The sequence below is a fragment of the Hypanus sabinus genome, chromosome 3 (assembly GCF_030144855.1).
Source record: "Hypanus sabinus isolate sHypSab1 chromosome 3, sHypSab1.hap1, whole genome shotgun sequence".
NCBI lineage: Eukaryota > Metazoa > Chordata > Chondrichthyes > Myliobatiformes > Dasyatidae > Hypanus > Hypanus sabinus.
In genome coordinates, this window is record NC_082708.1 from 188,897,760 (window position 1) to 188,919,874 (window position 22,115).

At 44.1% G+C, this 22,115-nt stretch overlaps 1 protein-coding gene across 9 annotated transcripts in view; it reads left to right on the plus strand.

Annotated features, from left to right (window-relative positions):
* Positions 1-9,193: 9,193 nt before the first annotated feature.
* Positions 9,194-22,115, plus strand: part of sfxn5b (sideroflexin 5b) — a 282,969-nt gene continuing 270,047 nt past the window's right edge. For 2 of the 9 annotated variants that reach the window (XR_009511396.1, XM_059965823.1), the window contains exons 1-2: positions 18,269-18,778; positions 19,644-19,712. Coding sequence is in view for 6 of the 9 variants with exons in the window: in XM_059965823.1 (XP_059821806.1) it covers positions 18,701-18,778; positions 19,644-19,712 (147 nt within the window). In the remaining 3 variants the exon portion in view is untranslated. Of the gene's footprint in view, positions 9,426-18,264; positions 18,779-19,643; positions 19,713-22,115 lie in introns of those variants that run through there. The other 7 variants (XM_059965824.1, XR_009511398.1, XR_009511397.1 and 4 more) reach the window with 7 other exon arrangements.

A 22,115-nucleotide genomic window follows, 5' to 3' on the forward strand; every position in this document is an offset into this window, starting at 1 on the left:
GCCATGAACATGAGTTGCAGAGTCCTTGAAAGTGGTGTTCAGTGATCAGTTTTGTATTGAGGTGACTGAAGTTCTCCATGCTGATTCAGGTTAAAGGCTAATTTATTGTCACATGCACAGGTACAGGTGGAAAGAAGAACTTGCTTGTAACACTGTCAAAGGCACAAAGTTCAAAGTACATATCTGTCAATGATGAGATTCATTTTCTTGCAGGCATACTCAATAAATCCATAATAGAATAATAACTATTATAAAATCAATGAAGGACTACACCAACTTGGGCATTCAACCAGTGTGTAAAAGACAACAAACTGAAAATACAAAAGGAAAAATATAATAATAATAATAATAATAATAAATAAGCACATGAGGTGAAGAGCCCTTGAAAGTGAGAAAGTATAGGTTAAGGGGACATTTCAATGATGGGGCAAGGGCATTGTTTATAGAAGCTGCATTCACCATGAAAACAAATTAAACATAACTTATGTATGATTACCATGAATAAATTATAAACAAGTACCAAGATGAGGGTGCAGAGGAGATTTAGCACGATGCTGACTTGATTAGCTAGCATGTATTATGAGGATAGGTTGAAAAGCTAGTGCTTTCCTCTTTGGAGTGAAGGAGGATGAGAGGTGACTCGATGGAGGTGTACAAGATGAAAAAAGGCAGAGATCTAGGGGACGGCCAGAGACTTTTTTCAGGGCAGAAATGGCTAGTACAAGGGGGCATAATTTTAAGCTGACAGGAGGGAAGTATAGAGCAGAGGTCAGAGATAACTTTTTATTTTCGCAGAGTGATGGATGTGTGGAATGCCCTGCCAGGGGTGTAGTAGAGACAGATACATTAGGGACATTTAAAATGAAGGGCTGCATCAGAGGGTAGGGTTCCACTGATCTTAGAGTAGGTTAAAAGATCGGCACATTGTTGGTCAAAGAGCCTGTACTGAGCTGTTATGTTCTGATGTAGAAAGTATGAGATCCACTCACACCTCAGATTGGTATTTCTTACACCAGGAGCTTTTTTTTAAGGAGCCAGAGATCACAAGTCAGAGATTTTAAAGAGATCACAAACTCAAGAGTCTGGGTTGTAAATGTGAAGCTGACTGACCCAACAGACCAGTAGAAGTTGGTGCGTGTGATTCTGATACTGCACTGTTCATTCTTTCAATGTTCAAACCTCAGAGCAAGTTCATAATCTAATATGTATACCAAGTCAAGTCACTTTTTAATTGCCATTTTGACCATAAGTGCTGGTACAGTACACAGAAAAAAACCAGACAATGTTTTTTCAGGACCATGGTGTTACATGACACAGTACAAAAACTAGACTGAACTACGTAAAAAACACAGAAAAAAAACTACACTGGACTACAGACCTACTCAGGACTGCATAAAGTGCACAAAACAGAGCAGGCATTACGATAAATAATAAACAAGACAATAGGGCAAGATGTCAGTCCAGGCTTCGGGTATTGAGGAGTCTGATAGCTTCAGGGAAGAAACTGTTACATAGTCTGGTCGTGAGAGTCCGAATGCTTCGGTGCCTTTTCCCAGACGGCAGAAGGGAGAAGAGATTGTATGAGGGGTGTGTGGGGTCCTTCATAATGCTGTTTGCTTTGCGGAGGCAGTGTGTGGTGTACTAGAGATTTCTTTCTTATTTTGTTCAGACACAACGTGGAACAGGCCCTTCTGACCCTTTCAGCTGTGTCACCCAGCAACCTCCAACTTAACCCTCACCTAATCATGGGACAATTTACAATGACCAACTAACCTGTCTTTGGAGTGTGGGAGGAAACCCACATGGTAACGGGGAGAATGCACAAGGTCTTTGCAGGCAGCAGCGGGAATTGAACCCTGGTCGCCTGTTCTGTGAAGCGTAGTGCTAACCGCTATGCTACTGTGCTGCCCCTACATTTTCTTGCAGGAAAATAAAGAAATACAAAATAATCGATGAAAACCCATTCATAACAAGCACCGGGTGGTCCCTGAAGGTGAGTCTGCAGTTCAGCATGGAGACGAGTGGAGCCAGCCATGCTGTTCCAGGAGCACAATGGTTGTAGAACTGTTCCTGAACCTGGTGGCATGGAAGGACAAGGCTCCTGCGCCTCCCCACTGATGGTAGTGGTGAGAACAGAGGGAGGCGTGTCAAATGCAGGCAGTGGGGATAGGCTCGGGTGGGGAATCTTGGATGACAAGAAGTAAAGGGCTGAACACCAGTTCGTTTCCTGCTCTTGGGCCTTGGTGCTTTAACCTAGTTCAAGTCTGCCTCAGTGCTTTCTCGTCCAGCGATGGCTAAACTGCTTCAAGGAGCTGTATTCATGACAGTCAAGTTCACCAAATCCTTCAGGAGCTTGTAAAATTGCTGGTTTGTTTAGATGGTTCGAAAATACAGTGGATTCTGGTTAATTGGGATATAGGGGTACATTTGACTCAATTAAGCTGTTGCCTCACTTAGCCAAAGTGCCATGGAAATATATAAACAAGGCAAACTAGTTTAACTAAATAACAACTTATGTATTTAAATGAAATAAAGAAAAAAATTAGAACACTACAAATGGTACTGGTGGTTGTTTGTTGTATCCAACAACCACAACAAACGTGTGAGGGAGAGTTTTTAAAATGGAAAAGCCATTGCACTGGGCAGTTCCACTCTCTCGACCTGGGTCCAGTGTATGGGTAGACGTCACAACTGGAGTCTTCCTGGCTGCAGTGGATGACCCTGATTTAGCGTTCAGACCTGCCTTCCTGGCCACTGAATCTCACTGTAGATCTCATCCACCCAGTCTGCCAGACCTGACATTGCATGCTAGGACCCTACCTTGCCGGGTCATGAGGCTGGCCGTCTAACCTCACCTGGTTTAGTCTACCTGTTGTGGTGGTATGACAGGGTGTGGCCACAGTCTCATACAAACAACTACTTGGTAAGAGTTGAGTGTCCAGTGGGGACCAAAGGTAACATTCAAGATGATTGTTGATACCTTCAAATTCTTCATGGGATCAAATTTGTTGAAGTAATTCAATTGTTTCATTTTCACTCCCGGCTGCTTCTGGTATCTCCAAGCCTGAACTCTTGAAACGGCAGTGAGCAAAACAGTTCTGAATTGTCTTATTACTTGTCAAAAATCACTGCTTTTTGAACTCAAACACATGCACCTGACATTTAAACTCTAAGCTCCGTGTCGTGTCTAACGACCGCACAAGTGCATGTGACTGACGCTAGTTAAAAACTGTTTCCTGTCCCAATTAAGTGGGATAGTGTCCCAAATAAACAAAGGATATCCCAGCTTTTATCTCGATTAGTTTTTATCCTTTAAGAGTTGTCCCAAAGAAGTTGCTGCCCCGATTTACTGATGACTCAATTAACTGGAACCCACTGTATTATTAAAGATGTTCCTAAACCCAGAGTACACTGTTGTGGGAAATGGTTACACCTTTACTCATAGTTCAAACTACATGTACTATCAAAGCATGTATACCCAATGCAACCTTGAGATTTATCTCCTTACAGGCAGTCACAAACCAAGAAACGACGAAGGAATCCACCAAAAAAAAGACTGTTGCAGGCTTTGCTCAATAGTGAAAACCTGCAATCTGACTGTGACTACTCCATGTGCGTACACTACTACACTTTTTTTAGAGGTTGTATAGCCAGGAGTGGTACTGGGGATAAGCTCCCAACGCCTTGCGTCTCAAGAAGCTTTGGACAACCCAGACCAGCTCCTGGCCTTCGCAGCTGGTTCACCTACTAAGCACAGCAGAACTGCTTCCACTGACTGGAGAAGGTGCAAAGGCAGGTCACTGGGCCTTAAAACCAACACTTCAGGGAGCCACAGTTGGCAGCTGGACTAGGAGAAAGGAAACTCTGATCGCAAACCTCAGCTGCCTTACAGCTGTAACCCTTTCATGGGGAAGGCTTTGGGAGTAAACCCTGAAGAAAAATCCAGAGCTGGAGTCCCTGAGGCAGTCCTACATTGAGTTCAACACTGACTGGCAACTCCTGAAATTCTACTGATGCCAAACTGTATCGGACTCTGTCATTCCTTTGGATTTATCAATTGCGTGGAGAGGGGGAGCCTGCTACATGGTATGACACGGAGCTTGCTCTCCGTATCATACTGCCCTGGCTTGAGCATGACGTAGACTGCTGGGATGCAGCATCCATAGTCGAACCCAGCCAACGGAGGGCCTCCTCACACTGCTTACAGTTTGTTCTCAGGAATTTAAACTATTTACTTTGTCCAGCCAAGTGCACCATGTTAATCGAAGCATGCACTTGTAAAGCTAACTTGAACAAGACTGGTCATGGACTCTCTGCTGTGTGATACACAATGGTGGGTGGCAAGTTAGTCATTTTGCAAAGATTTAACTCAATTTGAACTATCAGCAGTGGCAATCTTTGTACCCCAGCTTGTGACCATTATTGAGAGATGTGAAACTGATTCTTAGAACAGTTTGAAATGATAAATAAAAATGGAAATATCTAATTTCTTAAATGAAAGTGTGAAAAATCTCTAATAGGATTTCTAAGTGGTGTTTCTTAGTGCGACCTCCATCAATTTTCCCAAGAAAGAGTGAATAAGAAAGTGTTACGAGTGTAATAAAAGCCGTGCTGGAAATAACCAGCAGGTAGACCGCAGTCATGATGAGAGTGAAGGGACGAGTGTTTCAGGTAAATGCCACTCGTTAGAACATAGACCATTACAGCACAGTACAGTACAGGCCCTTCGGCCTACAGTGTACTCCCAATCTCTTAACCTACCCTCAGATCAAACTAACCCTTCTCTTCCACATAGACCTCCGGTTATCTTTCGCCCATGTGCTTATCTAAGTCTCTTATATGTCCCTAATATATCTATCTCTACCACCAAGCCTGGCAATGTATTCACACACCTACCACTCTCTGTGTAAAAGCTACCTCTGACATCCCCCCTCCATACTTTCCTCCAATCACCTTAACTTATGCCCTCTTGTATTAGCCTTTTCATCCCTGGCTGTCCACACTATCAATGTCTCTTCTTGTCTTGTACACCTCAATCAAGTCACCTCTCTTCCTCTCACTCCAAAGAGAAAAGCCCCAGCTCCCTCAACTGATCCTCATGAACCATACTTTCCAGTCCAGGCAACATCCTGGAAAATCTCCTCTGCACCCCCTCTAAAAGCCTCCACATCCTTCCTATAATGAGGTGACCAGAACTGAGCGCAATATTCCAAGAGTGGTCTAAACAGAGCTGCACGTTACCTCGAGGCTCCTGACCTCCATCCTGTGACTAATGAAGGTCAGACACCATTTGCCTTCTTAACCATCCTTTCAATTTGAGGTGCAACTTTGAGGGATCTACAGACATGAACTCCAAGATTCCTCTGTTCCCCCACACTGTTAAGACCCTGCCTTTAACCCTGTATTCTGTTCATTAGCTTGAAATGAACTCTCCCTTTCCCTGAGTCTGTTTGTCTTACTCAATATTTCTAGCATCTTCTGTTTATATTTAATATTTTCAACAAATGTAGTATTAGTGTGCATGCTTTAGGTTGCAGACATCAATAGGACTGTCATTGCTGAAAGTCTGTGTAAACATGTACAACCTGCACTAGGTGGCAGACAATGCCCTGTCTCTGAATAGCGTACCAATCACTGTACATGATCAAAATCAGAATCAGGTTTAGTATCATTGACATATGTTGTGAAAATTGTGGCTTGGCAACAACAGCACAGTGCAAGACATAAAAACTACTGTTAAGTTTCAAAAATAAATATTGCAAAAAATGGATAGTAACTTGGCTTTCATGGGTTCAGGGACTGTTCAGAAATCTGACAGTGGAGGGGAAAAAGCTGTTCTTAAAATGTTAAGTGTGGGTCATCAGGCCCCTGTACCTCCTTCCCGATGGTAGTAATATGAAAAAGGCATGCTCCTGATGGTGAAGGACTTTAATGATGAATTTTTGAGGTCTTGACGGCAGAGCGGATTCTGCCCATGATGAAACAGCTGAATCTCCAACCTTCTGCAGTCTTGTACTCCTGTGTATTGGAGGTTCCACACCAGTCAGAATGCTTGCCACAGTGCATCGAGAAATTTGCAAGAGAATGAGGTAAAGCTGCTGGCGTGCCTTCTTCACAATTGCATCAATATGTTGGGCCTGGGAACTGGAAGTTGCTTACCCTTTCCACCACTGACCCCTCAATGAGGACTGGTGCCTGCTGTCCCAAATTCCTCCAAGTCCACAGTCAACTCCTCGGGCTTGCTGATGTAAAGTTTGGGGTTAACACTGAGACAGCACTCAACCAGCTGATCTCTTTTGCTCATGTATACCTTCTCGTTCCCATTTGCGATTCTGTCAACAGAAATCTTTCTTAACCTCGCGAAAGTCTTTAATTCCATCATCTGAGAGGGATTATGGAGAATACAGTATCTCAAAGCTGGACTGTTCTCATAAATCTGCTAGTATTTTAAATCTGCCTTACTGCTCCAGAGACCCCGGTTTACTGGAGGGCACTCCGGTGTTATCCATGTAGTTTGCACATTCTCTACAGCTGCCTGGGTTCCCTCCTGCATCCCCATAACAAGAACCTTTATTTATTTATAAAGCACTTCCTTTACAAATGATGTAGTTTACAATGGGATAATGCGAAAACAACAATAAAAGACAAAATTATGTTAGTTAAAAGCAAGGTTGAGCTGACATTTAGAAGTGTCAATTGAGTCTCCCTCACTTATAGTTTTAGGTATTGAATTCCAGTTTAGGAGAGCTGACCTGCCTGTTCTCTTTTCAGGGAGATTTAACAGACTGGCAGAAGAAGCTCGGAGAGTTCCAGCAAGTTTATAAAAACAAAAGTGATTCTATGATGCCCAGACCATTGACAGCTTTAAAAACGGGTAAGAGAACTTTAAAATTCTAAAAGATACAGGAAACTGATGCAGGTGAGTTAGGATGGGAGTAATATGCTGGTCTTAGTTGAAGCTGTGAAGGTGGATTTAATAGCCTAGCATGCAGGTGAGTCGTAGAAGCTGGGGGTAGATGGTGAGACTGTGTGGACAACACAATGGGATTAGTGTACAAGGGGTGATTGATAAGTTCGTGGCCTAGGGTAGACGGAGTCAATTTTAGAAAACCTAGCACATTTATTTTCCTACATTTACACACTTAGTCCAGTGGTCATGGAGCATACGGATCCCTTCTTTGTAGAAGTCGGCGTCTTGGACCTCCAGAAGTGGTCCACAGCAGGGGTGATAAGTTCATGGTCTAAGGTAGAAGGAAATGAGTTATTAACTTCAAACTTTCTGTATTTACACTCGAAGTGTTGAACTGCACATGCATGTAACGAGAGCTGTACCTCCTTCTACCTTAGGCCACAAACTTATCAATCACCCCTGCTGTGGACCACCTGGAGGTCCAAGCCATTCTCGTTACATGCACGTGCAGTTCAGCTCTTTGAGTGATAATGCAGAAAGTTTGATGTTAATAACTCGTCTCCTTTTACTTCAGGCCATGAACTTATCAATCATCCCTGCTGTGGCCCACTTCTACAAAGAAGGAATCCATATGCTCTACGACTGCTGGACTAAGTGTGCACATGTAGGAGAAGACTATGTTCAAAAATAAATGTGCTAGGTTTTCTAAAATTGACTCCTACCTTAGGCCACAAACTTATCAATCACCCCTTGTATATTTGGGGTACATGGATGCATGGACCCGGTGATTTCCCTGCTGTAACGTTCTCCAACACTGAGCCACAAGTAGGAACAGTAGCTCACCAAGATGGTTCTCTGCATGTATAGTTTATCATGCTTTAGGGCTCTATCAAAGAAAGGATGTGCTGGCATTGGAGAGAATCCAGAGGATGTTCATGCGAATTATCCCAGGAATGTAAGAGTTAGCATATGAGGAGTGTTTGTTGGCTCTGGGTAGTTGTTGGAGCTTGGAAGAATGAGGGCGGAATCTCTTTGAAACCTATTGAAAGCTCTGGACAGAGTGGACGTGGGAAGTATGTTTCCTATAGTGGGAAGTTTAGGTTCAGGGATGTCCATTTAGAACAGAGATGAGGAAAAATTTCTTTTACCAGAGAGTGGTGAATCAGATGATGTGCCAGCTAAGTCATTGGGTATATTTAAGGTTGATTAATCAGGATGTCAAAGGTTATGGGGAGAAGACAAGAGAATGAGGTTGAGAGGGATAATAAAATCAGTCATGATAGAATGGCACTCAATGGGCCAAATGGCCTAATTCTGCTCCAAGTTCCTATAGTCTTATATTCCTAAGCACTCTTCCAATAAAATCAACAAGAGAGAGGGTGCAGAGGAGATTTACCAGGACGCTGCCTGCATTAGAGAGGATGGCTTATGAGGAAAGATTGAATAGGCTACAGCTTTTCTCTCTGGAGCAACAGACAACGAGAGGTGACTTGATAGCCATGTAAGACAAAAGATTCTGCAGATGCTGGAAATCCAGAGCAATACAGGTAAAATGCTGGAGGAACTCAGCAGATCAGACATAGATGCCTATGCTCTTTAAGGTTATCAGATTGAGTGGACAGCCAGCTCTTTCTCCCCCCCCCCCAAAGGCAGCCATGGCCAATACTATAAGGTGGAGCGAAGTTTAGATGTCAGCGGTATTTTGTAAAAATAGGGCAGGAATGGGTGGAGCAAGAACAAGCAGGCGATAAGTGGATCCAGGTGAGAGTGGGGTAGACAGTCAGAAGCTGAGAGGAAATAGGTGAAAGCGACAGGTTTGAAGATGATGCAATAGGAGAGGAAAATGGAGCATGGGATAAGGGGACGATGGGGAACCAGTGGAAATAGTTTACAAATAATGGGCAGATAGGGAAGAGGTTGGGGTAAGGAGAAAGCTAGTTCGATTATAAGATATACGAGCACGTAATTCACATAAATTGTAGTTAAAAGAAAGATGGAAGATGCTGGAAATCTGCATCAACCCACACAGGTTTCCCACAACATTTTTGTGTGTTGATGTACATTAAGTATCGGAAGTTTCCAAAGTAAAGCAAAGAAGGACATGGAATATTCCCAGTGCTGCTGCTTTTTCCGTATTTGCTGCTCTCTTCCGCCTACTGAAGTGAAGTTCCAAGCCGCCAAACTTCTCGGCTGCAAAGTCCTCCCGCAACTTGATTCTCATCCAACCCCCCCTCCCCCGCACTACGTATATGCGAGGTGACAACGTCCGTCGGGAATTGTAGTTCTCTCGCCCGCCGCGCTTAAACTACAAGCTCCGGAGAGCGCGTCCGCCAATGGACTACAACTCCCGACACGCTTCGGGTGACACGCATTTCCGGCCGTTCGCTCTGCCCTACCAGGGCGGGAGATCCCGTGGCTTTTAAAAGTGGGAGGGGAGTTAAGCGCTGCCAGACTAATCATGGCAGCGGCGGAGGACTATCCACCGTTCGTGCTGGGCAGAACACGATTTGATCAGGTACTGTTGCCTCAGCTAGCGCGGCTGTCTTCGGACCCGTCTCCGCCACTGTCCCTTGCCCGGGTCACGTGACAATCTCGGACTCTTTCGGAGATCAGAACAAAGCCCCGCCCTCTCTATCATCCTATTGGTTAAACCCGCCACCTGTTCCACGCACAGCTTCCCATTGGCTGCTGCGCCTGTCATTCAGAAGTCCACACACGACGTGTAGGGGGCTTTGGGCCATTTGGCCCATTGACTTCGTTCTGTCACAAACGAGAAAGTCTGCAGATGCTAGCGATCCGAACCGCGCACACAAAACGGTGGCGGAACTCAGCAGGCCGGGCTGTCGCCATTTCGGTCCGAAACCCTTCGGCAAGACTGGAACTTTTAAGGATAATTAATGTTAATAGCTGTGTGCACTCCCTTTGTATTTGCCCCCTGGAAGAGCAGCACCTCACACTTGCCCGGAATGAACTCCCTTTGCCACTTCTCAGCGCGCTGCAGTGCATTATACACATTTTAACCACTTTTGTCCAGATGAAGGGACTCGGCCCGAGTTGTCTGTACTCTTTTCCATAGACGCTGCCTAACCTGCTGTGTTCCACCAGCATTTTGTGTTTGAAGTTGCCGCATCTGTAGATTTTCTCGTGTTTGCACTTCTCATAAAGCTGTTTACATGGTAATTACACCCTACTTACTCATGTACTTTAACCCTTAAATTTTTAATATAATTCTTTATAGTTGAATATTGATTTTTTTTTGTACATCACCGCAAATTCCTAATCCTTGTAAATGTACAGGGCGAGTAAACCTGATCCTTGAAATCTGCAGTTGCTCGAAGGGACCATCTTCCCCCGCCATCCGATCTCTAAATGGACATTGAGCCCATGAACTATTTTTAATTTCTGTTTTTGCACCACTTCTTTTAAGTATTTAATATACACATATAAACTTACTGTACTTCAGTTTTTCGAATATATTTATTGTGTATTGCATTGTACTGCTGCTGTAATGTTAACCCATCTCGCTACATATGCTGGTGATATTAAACTTGGTTATGATAAACTCTTCCCGACTTTCAGCATAACTTTCTCGTTGGTGTACTGAACGCGGGTCTCAAGCAGCAAAGCTTACACTGTGTTTACATTTTACAGAATTAATTAATCGAATGTTCTTGTTTTTACTCTGCGAGTTGACCTGTCAGCCTCCTGGTTTGAAGATGAAATTAAATATAAAGATTAAATTTATTTGCCATACAGTGCCATCTCTTAGACACATAAGTATATCTAGGGTGCCCAAGACTTTTGCACAGTGCTGTATTTGTCAACATGGAGCAGAGAGTAAGTTTGTAAATCTGGCAGGAGTAAAGGATGCTGGAATGGTGAGGGTGGAGTGAGGTGGGGGGGGTGGAGTGATGTGGAAGGTGTGTGACTGCAGACACACCTGGCCCTGAAACACCAGGTCAGGTCGTTTGATTCCAAACAATTGGTTTATTGATCATTACAGAATGTTTCTCTGGTGCTTCCCACTCCCTTCCCTCTCCCTTTCCCTCTTCCCAACCATGATTCCCCTCTCCCTGCCCCCTTCCCACTCTCAGTCCACAATAGAGACCCAGATCAAAATTGGCTTATCATCACTCATTTGTGTCATGAAAGTTTTTTTGCAGCAGCAGCAGTACAGTGCAATATGTAAAATTACTACAGTACTGTGCAAAAGTCTTTGGCAACATAGCTATATTTATGTGCCTAAGTCTTTTACACAGTACTGTAAACATCAAATCATTCGATGAACTTTGTCATTTGTGTAAACATCCAACACAGGGAGTCGCTATTCTTCTGGCACTAACATGGCAGTCCAACAATTTACTAATTGTAATCTGTATTTCTTTGAAATGTGGAAGAAACCGGAGCACCCGGAACAAAGCCACGGGGAGAATGTACAGACTCCTTTGTGGTGGGATTTGAACCCCAATCACTGATCCGTGGAGATGTAGTAATGCTACACTAACCGTTAAACTAGTATGCTGTCCCCAAATTGAATCCAGAAAGACAAAATCTGTGCGGATTAAAACCAATTTGAGCTTGCAGCCAACATTTTAAGTAAGTTATAAAGTATTTATAAATCTACTCTAAGATGTGATCCATCCCACTGAGCTGTTTACATGTGAGCATCGTTTCATACCTTTCCTCTAAGCCTCTGGCCTCTGCTAACTAACTCTGCCTCCCTACGTGTGCTGATAAAAATGTCTTTCCTTTGACATTACATCTTGTATTGTTCTGAGTCAGGGCTATGGGTTTAAGGCTCCAGTTGATGTTCCACTCTAATGCTGAGGGCTGCTTTGAGCTGCCATGCTAACCTGCTCCATTCCTCCTTGTAGATATAAAATACCTCCATTACTGTTTGGCTAGCTTGGTTTATTATTGTCACGTGTCCAAGGTACAATGGAAAACTTGGTTTTGCCTGCCATCCATACAGATTATTTCATTATAAAAGTATGTTCAGGTAGTACAAGGAAATACAAAAATAAGAAGAATTCAGAATAGAGTGCAGGTAGACAATAAAATGCAAGGCCATAATGAGATAGAGTGTGAGGTCAACAATCTGAATCGGGTTTATTATCACTGACGTGTCATGAAATTTGTTGTTTCTGGCAGCAGTGCAGCAATACATAAAAGACTTTATGTGAGTTATAACAAGAGACAGATACACAAAAAATAAATAGTGTAAAAAGAGAAAAATAGTGAGGTAATGTTCACTGGTTCACTCACTGTAGCGGAGGGAATGAAAATGCTCCTAAAACATTGAGCGTGTGACTTCACGTACGTTCCTTATGGTAGTAATATGATGATGGAAGCCACCTTTTTAAGATGTCCTGGTGAGGAAGCAAGACCCAGGATGGAGCTGGCTGAGTTTAGAACCCTCTGCATCCTTTTCCAATCCTGTGCATTGGAGCTTCCATGACAGGCAGTGATGCAACCAGTCAAATTGCTCTCCACTGTACACCTGCTGAGATTTGCTCAAGTCTTTGGTGACATACCAAATCGCTCCAACTGCTAAAGAAGTATAGCGGCTTGCGTACCTTCTCCATGATTGCTGTACTGTTGTATGTTCTATGTTATAAGACTACTGAATAAGTTGGGCCCAAGATAGATTCTCTAAGATGCTGATATCCAGGAACTTGAAGCAGTTCCTCCTTTCCATTACTAACCCCTCAATGAGGGTCAGCGTGCCTTCTCCTGACTTCCTCTTCCTGAAGTCAATAGACAATAGACAATAGGTGCAGAAGTAGACCCTTCGAGCCTGCACCACCATTTTGAGATCATGGCTGGTCAACCACTATCAATACCCGGTTCCTGCCTTAACCCCATATCCCTTGATTCCCCTATCCATAAGATACCTATCTAGCTCCTTCTTGAAAGCATCCAGAGAATTGGCCTCCACTACCTTCCGAGGCAGTGCATTCCAGACCCCCACAACTCTCTGGGAGAAGAAGTTTTTCCTTAACTCTGTCCTAAATGACCTACCCCTTATTCTCAAACCATGCCCTCTGGTACTGGACTCTCCCAGCATCTGGAACATATTTCCTGCCTCTATCTTGTCCAATCCCTTAATAATCTTATATGTTTCAATCAGATCCCCTCTCAATCTCCTTAATTCCAGCGTGTACAAGCCCAGTCTCTCTAACCTCTCTGCGTAAGACAGTCCAGACATCCCAGGAATTAAGCTTGTGAATCTACGCTGCACTTCCTCTATAGCCAGGATGTCCTTCCTTAACCCTGGAGACCAAAACTGTACACAATACTCCAGGTGTGGTCTCACCAGGGCTCTGTACAAATGCAAGAGGATTTCCTTGCTCTTGTACTCAATTCCCTTTGTAATAAAGGCCAATATTCCAATAGCCTTTTTCACTGCCTTCTGCACTTGCTCATTCACTTTCAGTGATTGATGAACAAGGATTCCTAGATCTCTTTGTATTTCTCCCTTACCTAACTCTACACCATTCAGATAATAATCTGCCTTCCTGTTCTTACTCCCAAAGTGGATAACCTCACACTTATTCACATTAAATGTCATCTGCCAAGTATCTGCCCACTCACCCAGCCTATCCAAGTCACCCTGAATTCTCCTAACATCCTCATCACATGTCACACTGCCACCCAGCTTAGTATCATCAGCAAATTTGCTGATGTTATTTTTTATGCCTTCATCCAAATCGTTAATGTAAATGGTAAACAGCTGTGGTCCCAATACTGAGCCCTGTGGCACCCCACAAGTCACCACCTGCCATTCCGAGAAACACCCATTCACCGCTACCCTTTGCTTTCTGTCTGCCAACCAGTTTTCTATCCATGTCAATATCTTCCCCCCAATGCCATGAGCTTTGATTTTACCCACCAATTTCCTATGTGGGACCTTATCAAATGCCTTCTGTAAATCGAGGTACACTACATCCACTGAATCTCCCCCGTCTAACTTCCTGGTTACATCCTCGAAAAACTCCAACAGATTAGTCAAGCATGATTTACCCTTGGTAAATCCATGCTGGCTCGGCCCAATCCTATCACTGCTATCTAGATATGCCACGATTTCATCCTTAATAATGGACTGGCACCTGTCAGGCTGACAGGTCGATAGTTCTCTGTTTTCTCCCTCCCTCCTTTTTTTAAAAAGTGTGATAACATTAGCCATTCTCCAATCCTCAGGAACTGATCCTGAATCTAAGGAACATTGGAAAATGATTACCAATGCATCCTCAATTTCCAGGGCCACCTCCTTTAGTACCCTAGGGTGCAGACCATCTGGACCTGGGGATTTGTCAGCCTTCAGTCCCATCAGTCTTCTCATCACCATTTCCTTCCGAATGTCAATCTGTTTCACTTCCTCTGTTACCCTATGTCCTTGGCCCATCCATACATCTGGGAGATTGCTTGTGTCTTCCTTAGTGAAGACAGATCTAAAGTACTCATTTAAATTCTTCTGCCATTTCTCTGTTTCCCATAATAATTTCACCCAATTCATTCTTCAAGGGCCCAACATTGTTCTTAACTATCTTCTTTCTCTTCACATACCTAAAAAAGCCTTTGCTATCTTCCTTTATATTCCTGGCTCGCTTGCGTTTGTACCTCATTTTTTCTCTCTGTATTGCCTTTTTAGTTAAGTTCTGTTGTTCCTTAAAAACTTCCCAATCATCTGTCCTCCCACTCACCTTAGCTCTATCATATTTCCTTTTTTTTTAATTCTATGCAATCTCTGACTTCCTTTGTGAACCACTGTGGCCCCTTTCCCCCCTTTGAATCTTTCCTTCTCTGGGGGATGAACTGATTTTGCATCTTGTGCATTATTCCCAAGAATACCTGCCATTGCTGTTCCACTGTCTTTTCTGCTAGGCTATCCATCTAGTCAACTTTGGCCAGCTCCTCCCTCATGGCTCCATAGTTTCCCCTGTTCATCTGCAACACTGACACCTCCGAGCTGCCCTTATCCTTCTCAAATTGCAGATAAAAACTTATCATAATGTGATCACTACCTCCTAATGGCTCCTTTACTGCGAGATCGCTTATCAAATCCTGTTCATTACATAACACTAAATCCAGAATAGTCTTGTCCCTGGTCGGCTCTCGTACAAGCTGTTCCAAGAATGCATCCCACAGGCACTCTACAAACTCCCTATCCTGTGGTCCAGCACCAACCTGATTCTCCCAGTTCACCTGCATGTTGAAATCCCCCATAACTACTGCGACATTACCTTTGCCGCATGCCAATGTTAACTCCCTATTCAACTTGCACCCAATATCCATGCTACTGTTTGGTGGCCTGTAGACAACACCCATTAGGGTCTTTTTGCCCTTACTGTTCCTCAGTTCTATCCACACAGACTCTACTTCTCCTAACCCTATGTCCCCCCTTGCAAAGGACTGAATCTCATTCCTCACCAACAGGGCCACCCCACCCCCTCTGCCCACATTTCTGTCCCTACGATAGCACGTATACCCTTGTATATTCATTTCCCAGGTCTCATCTCCCTGCAGCCATGTCTCCGTTATCCCAACAACATAATAGTTACCCATTCGCACCTGGGCTTCAAGCTCATATGCCTTATTTCTGACACTTCGTGCATTCAGATATAGAATTTTTAACCCATTTCTCCTCTCTCTGTTTGAATCGCTGCCTATTGGGCTTAACCCAGCTTTCCGAACTCCCATCGGGCTATACGCCCCTAGAATTTTGTTGTCCTTCCTAAATTTACTTATTCTTTCAACACGTTGTAACTCCATGTTCCGTCAGACCATCCCTCTGTACATGTGTCCTCCTTATCACTTGTTCTGCCTCACCTTCCTCTACTACACACTTAATATTCCGGAACCGTGTAGTCCCCACCTGTCCTTTATTCTTCCCTCACATTCTGGATCCCCGCCCCCCACAAATTTAGTTTAAACCCCCCCAAGAAGCACTAGCAAACTTCCCTGCAAGAATGTTAGTACCACTCCAGTTCAGGTGTAAACCGTCCCTTCGGAACAGACACCACCTTCCCTGGAACAAAGCCCAATTATCTACAAACCTGAAGCCCTCCCTCCTGCACCATCCTCTCAGCTACGTATTAATCTGTATAATCCTTCTGTTCCTTGCCTCATTCGCACGTGGCACAGGTAGCAATCCTGAGATTGTTACCCTGGAGGTCCTGCTCTTCAGCTTCGCACCTAACTCCCTGAACTCCCTACGCAGGACCCCCTCACTCATCCTACCCACGTCATTGGTCCCTACATGGACCACAACATCTGGATTTTTGCCCTCCCTCTCGAGAATAACCTGCACCCGATCTGAGATGTCTCGGACCCCGGCACCAGGGAAGCAACATATCATCTGAGACTCCCGATCTTCCCCACAAAATCTCCTATCCGCCCCCCTGACTATAGAATCCCCTATCAATACTGCTCTCTTCTCTTCTCTCCTCCCCTTCCTAGTCAAGGGTCCAACCTCAGTGCCAGAGACAGGACCACTGCAGCTTGTTCCTGGTAGGTCAACCCCACCAACAGTATCTAAAACGGTATACTTATTGTTGATGGGAATGGCCACAGGGGTGCTCTGCTCTCTCTGTCTGCTCCCCCTGCCTCTCTTGACTGTCACCCAGTCTTTTCGGTGTGACTGCCTCCCGATAACACTTATCTATCTCTGCCTCTGCCTCCCGAATGATCCGTAGTTCATCCAGATCCTGCTCCAATTCCCTAACTCGGTCTGATAGGAGCTGCGGCTGGATGCACCTATTGCAGGTGTGGTCATCAGGGACAACTATGTTGACCCTGACCTCCCACATACTGCATACGGAGCGCACCACTGCTCTAACTGTCTCCCCCATTACCTGATCCCAGATTAGTCAGAATAAATGAAAAACAGGCTTCTTGCAGAAATCCTCTTGCACCGAAGCCTGCTGAGCCAAAGCCCAGCACTCTGCTCCTGCGCACTCCGCTGCCCGCTCCTGAAAGTGGGTCGCTTTTTAAAGTCCGCGCTCGCCACTGACGTCACCTGCGCTTGCACAGCTTTACCTTCCTCCTCAGGTATTCTCCAGGTAGGTCCGAGGGTCTCGGTCTACCTACAACGGCTGATCCTCCGATCTCCAGTCGTGTGTCAATCACGAGCACTCCTTACTCCCGCTCTGCTGCCCGCACCGACCGATACGAAGCCCATTGTATTGTACTTGGGAAGCATTAAGCATCAAGTAGTCTTATAAGATAGAATATACAACAGTACAGGTCCTTCAGCACATGATGTTGTGCTGTCCACTATAAGATCACTCTAGCCATTCCCTCCGACACAACCCTCTATTGTTCTTCCATCCATCTACCAGTCTCTTAAATGTCCCAAATTACCTGCCTCTGCCACCACCCCGGCAACATATTCCATACACCCACCACTCTCTATCTCTCTATCCCACTATACTATACTTTTCCTCAATACTATCTCCTATACTTCCCTCCAATTACCTCAAGATTGTGCACTCTTGTATTATCCATTTTTACCCTGGGAAGCAATAATGGTGGGCAGTAGTTGTTCTTGAGCCTGGTGATAAGTGAAGCAGATCTCTTCTGTGTGCTGGCCAATATTTTTCCTTTTCAGCACATTATCAAGTCAGAAAATGCTGGACATATTTAGCAGGTCAGGCAGTATCATGTAGAGGATGACATATTCAACGTATCAGGCCCTTATCCTTTCATTAAAATATTTGTTACAGCAGAAGCTGGGAATCCTGAGCAGCACGCTCAAAATGCTGCAGGAACTCATCAGGCCAGGCAACATGGATGGAAATGAATAAATAGTCGACATTACGGGCTGAGACCCTTCTTCAGGACCGTCTTGCTGCTGTTAATCCACAAATTATGTTCAAAATTTCCTTTGCACAACACTTCTAGGAGTACGTTTTGACCTTCAAGCACTTGGATGTTGGACAAGATGTTTTAGAAATCCAGGTTTACTGCTCTTTGCCCCTCTCACACATTCCCTTATCCAACTGATCGTACTGTTTGACTTCATGCTGGATATCCAGCACAGTGGCACAGCCATTACAGCAACTAAAAAAATCTGCCACAAACCCACTTCAATTCTGAAGTGGGCTATCTATGCGGAAGTCTGCACGTTCACCCTGTGACCATTTGGGTTACCTTGGATGTTCCAGTTTTGTTCTCCATTCAAGGTCATATACGTTGGTAGATTGTAAAGTGCCCTAGTGTGGAGAATAGTGGTAAGATTTGGAGGTGTCTTAATTTTCACACTTCAACTGAAGAAATATCTCTTCAGGTTCCCCTTAAATATTTCACCTTTCACTGTTAACAAAAAGCCTACAAAGGATGGTGGACAAAGTGCCAGTCCATCACAAGAAAAGTCCTCTCCACCATTGAGCACATCTACAAAGAGCATTGCCACAAAGCAGCATCCATCATCAAGGAACCACACCGTCCGACCATGCTCTCTTCTCCTTACTACCATCAGGAAGGAGGTACAGAATCCTTGGGTCCCACACTACCACGTTCGGGGACAGTTTTTATCTTCAGCCATTAAGTTCTGAACCAGCGTGGATAACCTCACTCACCGCAGCACTGATCCCTGAACACAAACTATGGACTCAGTTTCAACAACTCTGCAACTCTTGTTCTGTGTCATTTAGTCAGTTAGCTTTTAAGTGATTTATTGAGATATAGTGCGGCATATACCCTCCTGGTCCTGTGAGCCCAGCAATCGATGATTTAATCCAAGCCTAATCGTGGGACAGTTTACGACGACTAACTTACGTACCAACTGGTATGTGTGGGACGAAACTGAAGCACCCAGAGGAAGCCCATGTGGTCACGAGGAGAACATCAAATAGCTTTCAGACAGTGGTGAGAAATTAACCCAATTCATGTAAAGCGCAGTGCTAACCACTACGCTACCATGCTGCCCCTAAATTATTTGCTTTTATATATATTTCAGCACAGTAATGGTTTGTTAGTCTTTGATGAAATGTAGTTTTTCATTGTTTTTCTTTTCCTTCCGTGAATACCTGTAAGAAAATGGTGACACATTTGACCTCTCATTCTAATCTCACCCAATCTCAGTGGAAAAATCCTACCTGCATTTGCCCTACCTATACCACTCATAATTTAATATGCCTCTGTCAACCCCCCCCTCATTCTGCCTCCCTGATCATGTGTGGTAAAGTACAAATTTGTTCATCCCTGATCTCCAAATCCACCACTGGTGTCAATGCCTTGTATTTCGTATCCTCGTACCTGGGTTTCTCTCAGCCCCACAGTCTTGCTGCACCTCTCCTGCCCTTTAATCAACTCGTATCTTTCTCACCATGTTTTTGATTGTACAAAGTGCCTTGGGACAATTTTATGTTATATAAATGCAAATACTCGGTTCTGAATATTGTGCTTGTGGAATACTAACTGAATTACGTTGTTTATTGAGATTTCAAATGCAACACCCTCAGTTTTTCCATATGCAAGCAAAACTTTGTAATTTTGTAAATGCAAAATTTTAAATTTTATTGTCACTGCAAACCATCCTATGATGAGGCTGGGGTTAAATAGGTGGATTGCTAGGCAGCAAGGCTCGTTGTGCCTGAAGGGCCTCTCCGGTACTATATCTCTGAATAAACAAACAAATAAATACATTTTATTTTTGTTTCCAGTTGGTGTGAATTATGTTTTTATCTTTGTGAATATTTCTTTCTGATTTGTGTTTATCTTTTTCTTTCAGTCTACATTTTATGGGCGTTTCCGGCACTTCTTGGATATCATCGATCCTCGGACTTTGTTTGTCACTGAGGTATGCTATTTATCTGTGTGGTCTTTAAAATTCTGCAGTATTCATACTTCCTACAGCTTAAGCATAATCTGTTGAAACTTTGCCACTTTAATAGGTACCTCCTGTGCTTAACAAAGTGACCTCTGAGTGTATGTTCGTGGTTTTCTGCTGCTGTAGCCCATCCTCTTCATGATTCGACGAGTTGTGCGTTCAGAGATGCTCTTTTGCACACCACTATTGTAACGTGTGGTTATTTAAGTTACTATCAGCTTAAACCAGTCTGACCATTCACCTCTCATTAACAAGGCTTTTTTGCCACAGAACTGCCGCTGACTTGATGCTTTTTGTTTCTCACACCACTCCCTCTAAGCTCTAGAGAATATTGTGCATGAAAATTCCAGGAGATCAGCAGTTTCTGAGATATGCAAAGCACCCCATCTGGCACCAACAATCATTCCACAGTCAAAATTTCTTTAGATCCCATTCTGATATTTCGTCTGAACAGCAACTGAACCTCTTGACCACGTCTGCATGTTTTTTTATGCATCAAGTTGCTGCCTGATGATTGGCTGATTAGATATTTGCATTAATGAGCAGGTGTATCTAATTAAGTGGCCACTGAGTATATCAAGTTGTAACTCTTGTGCATTCAAGGTCAGGGTAATTTTTTTGACGTGAAAATCAAGGGAAAGGAGTGGAAGGTTGATGTACATGAGGATGTGTTCCTAACTGATTAGCTGCAAAACACCTTCACTTCTGTAAGGTGTGTCCTTTTTCAGCAGAACATGGGGAGAGATGTTCCTGGATCTCCTAAATATAGACACAAGAGATTCTGCAGGTGCTGGAAATCCAAGGAACACACACAAAATGCTGGAGGAACTCAGCAGGTCAGGCAGAGCCTATGAAGAAAGACTGAGGCCTTTTTTCAGGACTGGAAAGGAAGGGGAAAGAAGCCACAGTAAGCAGGTGGGGTGGATGGTAATGACTACTGGCTGGAGGTGACAGATGAGACCAGGTGAGCAGGAATATAGCTGGGTAAGGGGATGAAGTAAGAAGCTGAGATGGGATTGATAGAGGATATTTGATTTCCCTAAACATAGATCTCAGAAGATAAGCCCCAGGCGCAATGGTTCCGTGGCAGTGGTTAAACACTGGCAAGTAATTCTCCCTGACTGCAGACTCTGAGGGAAAGTTGATTGTTCCAAGATTCCATAAGGGAAACGGATATTCCTAGAAACTAGAAACCAGCGATTCTCACATTAGTGATGGGGAAGCTGTTGAAAAGGAATCTTTGGGATGAGATTTGTGAGGAATTGGAATAACTGTGGGCATGGCTTTGTGTGGTGGGGGGGGGGGAGTCAGGACTCACTAACTTGAGCCTTTCAGAGACAGGATGAAAGTATTTGATGAAGGTGGAGCTGTGGATGTTATTCACTTGGGTTTTAGTTTGACAAGGTCACCCAGAAGATTAAAATGCATGGAATCCATGGTTAATTGGCTGTTTGGATTCTAAACTGGTTTGCCCACAGTAAACAGATGGCAGTGGTTGTGGGAACTAGCTGGAGGTCTATGACTAGTGGTGTTCCACAGGGATCCGTACTGGGACCTCTCATATATAACCTGGATGAAAGTGTAGATGAGCTGATTAGTAAATTTGCAGATGATACAAAGATGGATAGTGTAGAAAATGGGCAATGGGATGTAGATCAGTTGCAGATATGGGCAGAGAAATGGCAGATCGAGTATAACCTAGCTAAACATGAATTGTTTCATCTTGGGAGATCAAGTGTAAAGAGACCCTTGACAGTATTGTCTTCTGGTCCAAGCTCACAGCTCCCTGAGACATAGAACATAGAAATCTACAGCACTTTAGAGGCCCTTCGGCCCACAATGTTGTGCCAACCATCTAACCTACTATAGAAACTGCCTAGGATTTCCCTACTGCATAATCATCTATTTTTTTTAAGTTCTATCTACCTATCTAAGAGGCTCTTAAAAGACCCTATTGTACTTACTTCCTCCACCACCGCCAGAGGTGCAGTCCACACCCTTACCCTTTCACACTCTCTGTGTGGACAAACTTCCCCTGACACCCCCTCGGTACCCATTTCAATAGACAATAGGTGCAGGAGTAGGCCATTCGGCCCTTCGAGCCAACACTGCCATTCAATGTGATCATGGCTGATCATCCACAATCAGTACCCTGTTCCTGCCCTCTCCCCATATCCCTTCACCCCACTATCTTTAAGAGCTCTATCTAACTCTCTCTTGAAAGCATACAGAGAATTGGCCTCCACTGCCTTCTGAAGCAGAGCATTCCATAGATCTCACAATTCTCTGGGTGAAGAAGTTTTTCCTCAACTCTGTTCTAAATGGCCTACCCCTTATTCTTAAACTGTGGCTTCTGGTTCTGGACTCCCCCAA